Below are 9,290 nucleotides of genomic sequence, written 5' to 3'. Positions count from 1 at the left end.
ACTATATGGTTAGACAGCAGATTTCTAAGGTTTTCAGGCCCAAGCACAATAACTTCGGTTTTGTCAGAGTTTAGAAGTAAGAAGTTGCAGGTCATCCAGGCCTTTATGTCTTTAAGACATGCTTGAAGTTTGACCAGCTGATCTGATTCATTTGGCTTCATAGATAAATATAACTGAGTATCATCTGCATAGCAATGGAAATTTATGTTGTGCTTCCTGATAATATTGCCTAAAGGGAGCATGTATAAAGTGAAGAGAATTGGACCTAACACAGAGCCCTGTGGAACGCCGTGACTGACTTCAGTTTGTGTGGAACATTCATCATTAACATGAACAAATTGAAATCTTTCTGATAAATAAGATTTGAACCAACTTAGCGCAGTTCCTTTAATATTCATGTAGATGCTGACAATGACAGCCTCAACAATGCATTCTGTTCATTATTAGACTCAGTTGGCTTCTCTCAAACTGCAACTAAACCCACTCACTGTTTTAATCACACTCTTGATCTTGTTCTGACATATGGCATCGAAACTGAACACTTAATAGTTTTTCCCCATAACCCTCTTCTGTCTGACCATTTTCTAATAACTTTTGAATTTCCATTAAAGTCACCTACTATGATTATTTTATCTGTACTAAGCACTAAATCAGACAGAAAGTCTGAGAATTATGTTCTGGTTGTGCGTCATACTGCAACAACATTTACACAAATTATAATTAATCACAGCAAAGTATTTGAAAGTTAACCTCACTTTTGTTTTACTGTAGTATAATATGCAGGTGATACTCCATATGTAGCAAGTTTGAAAACAGGTTCAGGCATGTCTATAGTTGTAAAATCTCTGAAATGCATTTGTTCTTTGTTCTCTCCTTAGGCCCCTTCATGACGCAGTAGCAAGTGATAATCTTCCAGTAGTCTGGTTGCTTCTGAACCACGGTGCGGACCCAACCCTGGCCACCTACTCTGGACACACACCTGTCAAACTGGCACATAGTCCGAGCATGAAGACCTTCCTCACAGGTAGTTCAGGCTTCCTTTTTTTGCCTTCTTTTTCAATTTGGATAAATAGACATATTTCCAAATTGGTAGTGTTGTTTTACCTCAGGCTAAATGGCTAAATGTATTTTTCACATCAACAAACGCTCAAGACACAAGAAGCAACACAGCGTTAAGGTTATAATAAAGCTAATTGAAATAAGACATGAAAATCAATAATAAAATTTGTATTTGCCAAATTTACAGTTACCCATCAAGTATATGTCAACACATTAATAAGCTCTGTGTCCACTCCCACTACATCACTTTTGACACAGTGAGCAATAAACAGTACAGGTTACATGCAGCACACAGGAGAAATACACAACAAAATCTTTAATCCCCAGGGTGTGAAAATAACTGACAGCTATCTGCTGTTGGACCTGTGACTCAGACTGTTTTGTTGCCTTGTAGCTGAGCCTGGTTGTCCAAAATACTGCACCAGTAAAAGGAAACAATTGGTGTTATTGCTGGCAATTAGTAATTTATTAGCTCAAGAATATATTAACTAGCAGTAAAGAATGCTGGTGTGACAGTATTTGTTCATCCCTGAGCTCTAAAGATGAAAATATTTAAGCCAGCTTGAGACCAACTCTGCCTCTTTGCTATGTAATGTTTCATGCCATGTTGATGATGGCGACCAGTTTTAAGGATCTGTTCCCTTCGTGGAGCTTTGAAGGGTGATAAAACAGTCAACAGCAAACAGTTCACTTCTGCTGGTTTCTTTCACTGCTGACTTTGCTGCAGTGTGAGTGTTTTAGTGTTACGCTGTGCACGGTGGCAACAGCACACACATGCAGCTTCACTTTCTATTGACAGGGCTGTATCACAAAGACAAACTGTGGCTTTAGTTATCTGTGATCTGATGCTCGGTACTGATATTTGAATTGTCTGTTATTTTGTTGGGACAATGTCGGAGCTGTCCCACTTGTGACATTTTGCTTGGTCACACAATGTAGATCTAGTACTCATCACATACAAACTTTCTAAGCAGGTCAAAATATAATATAAGGTGCTCCCTGTTGTTTTCAGAATATTTCACAGACCTGGAAGGCCGCAGTGAACTGGATCCCTGTTTAGCCTGGGAGTTCTACAGCAGCTCCCTGTTTGGTAAGCTAGCTGAAAATATCTTACACTTGTACAGACTGATATTTTACAGCAGGTTTAAATCACTAAAGCTGTTTTCACACATGAACTCCAGACTATGGCCTGGGTAGAGCACGCAGGAGCCAAGACATGATGCGGTCACAGCTTGTAGGTTTAGTCATAACAAAACGTCTTCTGCTGTACCTTATATGTGTCTGATGAATTCGGTGCCGGCTCTTAAGGACAGAAGTTCCCTAATCTCGTCTTGTCTCCAGTTAGATATTTTTGTTGGTGTCTTCAGTGTAAATGACCACTTCTCTTCACTATCAGATGTTTGTTTTCTTCTGGTTTTGCACCTTCATATGATAAAATGTCATCCATACATCAACACGCCCACTAACTCTTTGTGCATACTGTGGACTATACGCTGCTGTTTTCTCACATGGACTCACTCCGGCTCGTTTGGACGTCACACGGCCTTTGTACTAGGTAGCTGGCAGGTTGAAGTCTGCTTAATGTCCGGGTCACATACAGCTCCTACAGATAGATAGATAGATAGATAGATAGATAGATAGATAACCTTTATTGTCTTTGTATGAATACGAAATTACTTGGTGTTGTAAACCTATATTCTTCTGAGGAGGTTCATCACGCTTGCCATGGGTTTAACACATTTCATATCAACAATCCCAAAGTGGGATCATACTCAATGACGAGAAATCATTTTATAATGTTTTCAGCCATCCGGCCACGTTTCATGTCACTCATAGTACAGGCTGCATGTCCAGTTTTGCCTTTATAGTATTACATTCTCATTCATTCATTACATTCTTTGCTCCCTAAAAAATATTTTTATTAAAGATGCCAGATTCTTCCCATTCACGTTATTCTGTTTGTTAATGTAGCATATATTTCTGTAAAATGTGTATCATTTAATAGTAAACAATCCATCATGCAATTAACTTCAGTCAGTTATATGTGTGTATTACTGCTGGTGGGAATAGACTGTCCACTAGGGGGCATCCTAGCCCTGTCTAATAAGCAGCTCAGCCAGTGCAGATGCAGCCAGTTCGTCCTGTTTGTTCTCACTTCAGTGAACTTTTCTTCACAGAGACCGACCAGGAGCCGTGCTGGGACTTCCTGTTGTCTGAGCAGAATCAGGAGCTGGAGGAGAATGTAATGGGGATGACTGAGCGGGACTCGGACAAAGACTGCCTTCTGTTTGAGTTCTCCGACGAGCCTCTCCTACCCTGTTATCATGTTCAGGTGTCATTAACCCAGGGGTGAGTGCACAAAGCGACATCATGTCCATAAGATGGAGGGATGGATAGAAATCAGTCAAAGGCAAAGACCTGCACAAACCTTGAAATTTATTTTAATGTGTAAAAGATTGTAATCTGGATTTTCATCCAAATATTCAGTAATTGCTCATTACTCCACGACTGCAAAGTTTTTGAAATGAACTCTCTAATCTTATTAATGTTAATCAGGATAATAGCTAGTTATTTTACCACATAGCTCTAACTCTACTACATGTTCACTGAGCTTGATTACTTGGCTGAAGGAAGTTTCAAGTTTGCCAGATTTCTTTTCATACTCGTTAGCAAAAAACTCGGTGTATTATTAGAAAACGATTAGCTGTCATTTAAAGTATACAGTTTGTGAGTTGCCTTTAATGGTCTAAAACATGTTAAAACCACCGGTGTGATCCTTTATACACTAAAGATACGTAAAACAGTGGGATTAAAAAGGGCAATTCCTTTCTGTTTTAGGGTGTATTGTTTTGTTTTTGGTTCTTTTTCCTCTCCCACCAACCTATGGCTTATGTCAGACATTTCTCTCTTGTAGCTTCTGTAACTGGTTTCTACTGACTGATGTTCTGAAGCGTCTGAAGATGTCAGCGCGGATCTTCCGAGCACGTTATCCACACATGGAAGTGGTGAGTGTGTCGCGGGCTGAGCTCTGGAGGCAGGTATCAGTCAGCCAGGTGAGCGCCGCTTTAGCCTCACCCTACAGAGGCAAAATCAAGGAGGAGGAGGAGGAGGAGAAGGAGGAGGATGAAGAGGGACTTGTGGATCTGGTGCACTGTGTACCAGAACTCCAAAGACTACTGGGCTCCTCTATTCACATCCTACAAGAGGACGAGGAGGAAGAGGAGGAGAAGGAAGAGACGCTGACAAAGACAGGGAAGCCTTGCGGCCGATAGCCTCTGCATCGCATCCCTCCACCATGAAGTTTCTAATGTGTCAGCCCAAGTTCCTCCTGCAAGCAGCAGCTCAAAGGAAACCTCTCCATCCATTGTAACGAGGATCATGGGTTTTAACTCCAGCTAGAGACCGATAACCTTTGACCTCAGACAGAAGGTGATTAAGTGATCACAAGGACGTGCACACGGGAGTGGTCATTGCTGGGAAGCAGCTTTCAGGTTCCTATCTATAGGTATATTTGAATACATGAAAACTATTGAGCAGACCTTTTTTATTGATTATGTATGTACCTGTACATGGTAGTGTATATGTATATCTTGCCATCAGGGTTAACACATTTGGTTATATAAATCTATTATTGTGGCAAGGTGTGGATTAAGTTTAGGACTTTTTGTTTGATTTTGTTCCTGAGGGAAAGCGTTATTTTCCAATGGGAGATAATCCAAGGCTTTTTCTCTTGGTGAACTCTTATGTAAACCTAAGACGCTTAAGTCAGGGAGGCCATTGGCCCAGATGGTTTCTCTGTCAACCTGGGAGACCCGGAGACCTGCAGAGGAGAGACCACAGCACATACTAATCAAACACTCACCCACCCAGCTCAGAGCCTCATTTCAATTTCCTCCTTTCTTTCAGTTTTCAAGAGATCATCACTGGATGGACCCCAACAGCTTAGGTTGTTTATTTCCCTTTGTATTTCACAAAGTCAGCCAGCACAGCACTCACCTGTACTGGTTCCTACTCGTAGTATGAAATGATTTGGAGCTTGACACAGAGCTTGTTTACAGAACTGGACAGACAGCAGTGGTCTCCACTCTCCAGGTCGCACTCCTCATGAACTGATGCAGATTCCTGTGGATCTCCCTCTGAGAAAAAGCTGTACCATCTCTGGAGACCGGAGCCTCCTCCCGTGTCCGAGGACCCGCGATGCCCTCGTAACTGCAGCCACGGCCGTCCCCCATCTCCCCATACGGTGTTTCCAGATCCCAGAGTGCTTTGTGTTGCAGTGTTTTATTTACACTGTTTGTTGTGCTTAATTTAATAGTCATTAATATATTTGACCTCTTGTGTATCTGACAAGTCTATCTATGAAACAGTTGCTTTGTATGGTTGGTGCTTCATTTTGAAATGTACTGGTTAGGATCCCTTTATTCTAAGATTTTCCTCCCTCCATTCAAAAAGGCAAAAGTACAGTTTTATTGTACTGGTGCTAAGATAGATTTTGTGTTGACAATCAGTGAAGTTTTGGTTTGAGGTCACAAGTTAATAAAAGATATTTAAGATGAAAAGAAAAGTATAGTTTAGTTAAAGAAATGGGATACAGCAAGACTGAACGACTGAGCAGTGTGTGAGATCTTGACAGAGCCTTTTATTTGATTCTTTTATAAGAAATCAAGAATAAAGCATGATTGTGAATCATAGTTTTATCTCTTGCCACTTTTATCTTTTGCTACTTAGATTATTATAATGAACAAAATGTTCAGAGTAAGATTCTCCTTTAGGCATGCTGCAAATGATCCTTTTGGCCTCATTTTACTGAATAAATCTTTTTTTAAATGACAGAATTTGTCCCTCAGCGATAAAGTACAAAGAACAATAACACTGATCTGTGCTGAGGAAAACCCTGAGGAAGCTCCGTCACTTATCTTTGGCCTCACTTGTCCTGGAGCTTTTGACCACATCACACAGTCTGTATCACAGATTGTTCTGTTCTGTTTCCAAGAATGAACTGACAAGCTCAGCTTCTGAAGTGGGAATATGTGACTTATAGAGAAAGAATTAAATGTTCCTCTTATAAATGAGTGGTTGAATTCTACAGTACTGCCAGTAGTGTTGCTACTTCAGCTTTACTTTTTCCCTTAAGACCAGTAGCTTACAATGGCTGAAGCTAAATTTGTTTACATAGGTGTTGCTGACAGTACTGAGTCTGTACATTTGCTTTATGGCCCCTCATTAGTTGTGCTACTGCTGACTGTTTTAGTATTTAGCATCATCAAGTGTCAGCGTCCTGACAACGGAGCAAACAATCAGCCGATTAAGATTGTGTTCGATAGTACTGTCACGGGCTCCAAACAGGTAACTGGACCCTGAGTTGAGTTTGTTTTGGAAACTGATGTTTCCAAGGTCCAGAATAAACTGTCAGGCTCAGGACTGTGAGGGTTTAAGTGAACAAAGAGTCAGAAAGTAGTCCAATCAGAGCCTAAAAACAACAGATTTAAGTTAACTTTGCAAAGGTGTTTGGGTGTGTATATGATATTATGTGAAGCTTAAAGAAAAATAATGATTGTAATAGAAAAAAGGCTTAATTGTAGCTGGAAAAAAAAGTTTTTGACAGTCATCGGTTATTAGTTATCAGTCATTTGCAGTCCTACTACTTAGATGAGACGGTCTAATTTATCAGAATATGGCCGACCTTATCCTTGGTGGAAACCCCGAATAGACACAACTGACCCAAGACAATTTTCACCAACACAATTAAATAAAATGTTGCTCAAGTTGGCAGAAAAAAAAGCCACCTAATGTGACAACCATATGGCCTGACTTTATTTTATCCACTAGAGGGAAGCAAAACAACAAAGATTCAGCTATGTAAATGATGCTGTCGGAGCCTCATGCAGATAAATAACTGAACCAAATGCCCCGAAGTAGCATCATGTGAGACATACAGTGTTGTAGTCAAGTCACTGAACCTCGAGTCCGAGTACATTCTCGCATCCCTGTTGTTTGAGTCAAGTCCAAGTCACCAAAGAATAATCTGAGTTGAGTCCCCGTTACCAGAGTCCGAGTTATCAAGGTCAACATTAAGTCCAGATGCAGTCAACGCTTGAGTCCGAGTCATCAAGTCCAAGTTGAGTCACAAGTCCTGAAAATCTGGACTCAAGTCCGACTCCTGGACCCGAGTGGTACAACACTGGAAACATGTTAGAGCTTCTGTTCAGCCTTTCTAGCAGCCCTTTACATTTGCACAGTCTCTCCAACCATCCATTTTCAAAATTTTGCTATCCACAAATATTTCTCACGTTAGTTTCTTAAAATTTAACATTATTACCCTTTACAATAACAGAACATACAGTATGTTTCAGTGATACTACTGTACTCAAAGTATGCTTAAAAATGACAAAACTAATTGCTAATAAAGTTACATCTTCAATTTTCCATCTTAAATTACTGGATAAAATGAGCCATTAAAAGTTCGGCTGTCTGAGCCATGATGATATACAGTAATATGACCTTTTCCCAGGAGCATATGGGCCTCTGTTTGATGTCTCAGTTTGACACTGAAACACCAGGTTGTTTCATTGTACCAAAACCTGACATACCAGTCACCCCTGGCGGGGCCCTGTGCTACAGATGGTCCTGGCCACAGTGCAACCTGTACAGCCGCCCTGAGGTCATTCGGGTTCATCCACTTCTTCCTCCCAGCAGTGACACCACATGGCTGCTTCTGGATTTAAGACATTTAATGCTGAGTTTCATGTAGATTTATATTTGTTGAAGGTTTTTATAATCTAATTATATATAAAGAGTTGAATCTAAAACACATAAAACTACTTTAGCTTTTGGTGTTCAAGTGTCAGAGGTTGTTTTTGTGGTCGACTTTATCCAGATGGTTCAAGCTGTTCAAAGTGAAGGGATCGTGTTTCTGAGGGTTTCAGGAGTCTTGGGAAATTCTGACTCTCCAGTAAATCAAGGCTCATTACGTCATACATGTAGCTCTCATCCACCCTCATCACCAAGCCCCTGTCATGCCTTGCTGCTTATTGGCCTTCTGTTGTAGGGCATCAGCGTCTGATTGGTTCAAAATGAGGGCAAGTCTGCACAAGATAGACTGACAGAGGGGACAGGAGGCCAGCATGTGGAGATTTACTGTTCTTATATGGAGATGGAGACACAAAGAAACACGAGGGAAAGTTAGATTCAGCACAAAATACCTGATGCATAAATGTCAATTTATAAGTGAGTGGGATGGGGAATCTTTGTATTTCATGTAACCAAAACCCTTATTTTGCTTCTTTTCACAGAATCTTTCAATAAATCTAAATCTTGCCTCTAATCTACACATGCCGCACGTGCCCTTCAAAAGTCTTCAGGCTGTTAACAATTATTTTGCACCCCTATGTATATTATCTGTTATGAAAATTTGCTACTCTAAATGCCTCTTACATTACCATAGGTTAACTGAGGGCATCTGTTGTCTCAGTTGAGAGTAATTATCTTGAGTTATGTAACAGCCCTCTTGAAAAAACAGACAAACACAAAAGGGGGAAGTCCTGCTCTAAAGCTTCAGCTCCCAGTGAAAACAGCTTAGTGCACTGCTCTATCAGCTGCTGACCAGAATCCTAAACATGCAAGAATAAATGCTTTAATCTGTCCGAACGGTCTTTTGGATGCTTGGAGAATGTTTTAGTGCTTGAGACAGATCAAACTTGTCTTCATCCTGTGAGACTACACAGGGCTCTTTTGTTATGATCAGCAAGATTTAGATGACTGCGTTCTCTCTCCACAGCTAGTGGAGTGTCTGCAGGAGTCTGGAGTGTGTCTGCAGATATGGCTCTGGATTCAAACATACTGATAAATCATACAAGCCACAATACATCTTTGAAATAACACTACATGTGGGTGTTACCTGTACTTTTGTATGTGTTAACATGCAGACATGCTGAATCTGCTATATCTGACTTGATGTTCACACATCCAAATATAACCACAGGAGGTACTGCCCCTGGGTATGTTGCAAAGTTGTTGACCTTGTCCAGACGTCTGAGTTAGCTTCTGTGTTCAGCCGACATTTACGCCAGTTGGTATGTGCCTAGGAAACCCAGTCACCCAGACACACTAATGAAATCTGGTTCAAATTAAGAAATTGCACTTTGCATATCTAGCTACACAAAGGTCAAATAAACTAGAGCAGGCCTACAAGCAAACACTGTAAAAAGACAAATGTCTTAAAATGTACATTT

The 9,290-nt window shown here is 40.6% G+C and overlaps 1 protein-coding gene across 1 annotated transcript in view; it reads left to right on the top strand.

Moving 5' to 3' along the window:
* Positions 1-5,986, top strand: part of bcorl1 (BCL6 corepressor-like 1) — a 20,349-nt gene extending 14,363 nt beyond the window's left edge. Inside the window, exons 9-12 of the mRNA XM_020591375.1 lie at positions 879-1,024; positions 2,072-2,149; positions 3,237-3,408; positions 3,974-5,986. Coding sequence (XP_020447031.1) covers positions 879-1,024; positions 2,072-2,149; positions 3,237-3,408; positions 3,974-4,331 — 754 coding nt within the window. The 3' untranslated portion in view covers positions 4,332-5,986. The remainder of the gene's footprint in view (positions 1-878; positions 1,025-2,071; positions 2,150-3,236; positions 3,409-3,973) is intronic.
* The last annotated feature ends 3,304 nt before the right edge of the window (positions 5,987-9,290 follow it).

The sequence above is a fragment of the Monopterus albus genome, unplaced genomic scaffold, assembly GCF_001952655.1.
Source record: "Monopterus albus unplaced genomic scaffold, M_albus_1.0 scaffold2.1, whole genome shotgun sequence".
In the NCBI taxonomy this organism is placed as follows: domain Eukaryota; kingdom Metazoa; phylum Chordata; class Actinopteri; order Synbranchiformes; family Synbranchidae; genus Monopterus; species Monopterus albus.
This window is presented reverse-complemented; position numbering and strand designations above follow the sequence as displayed.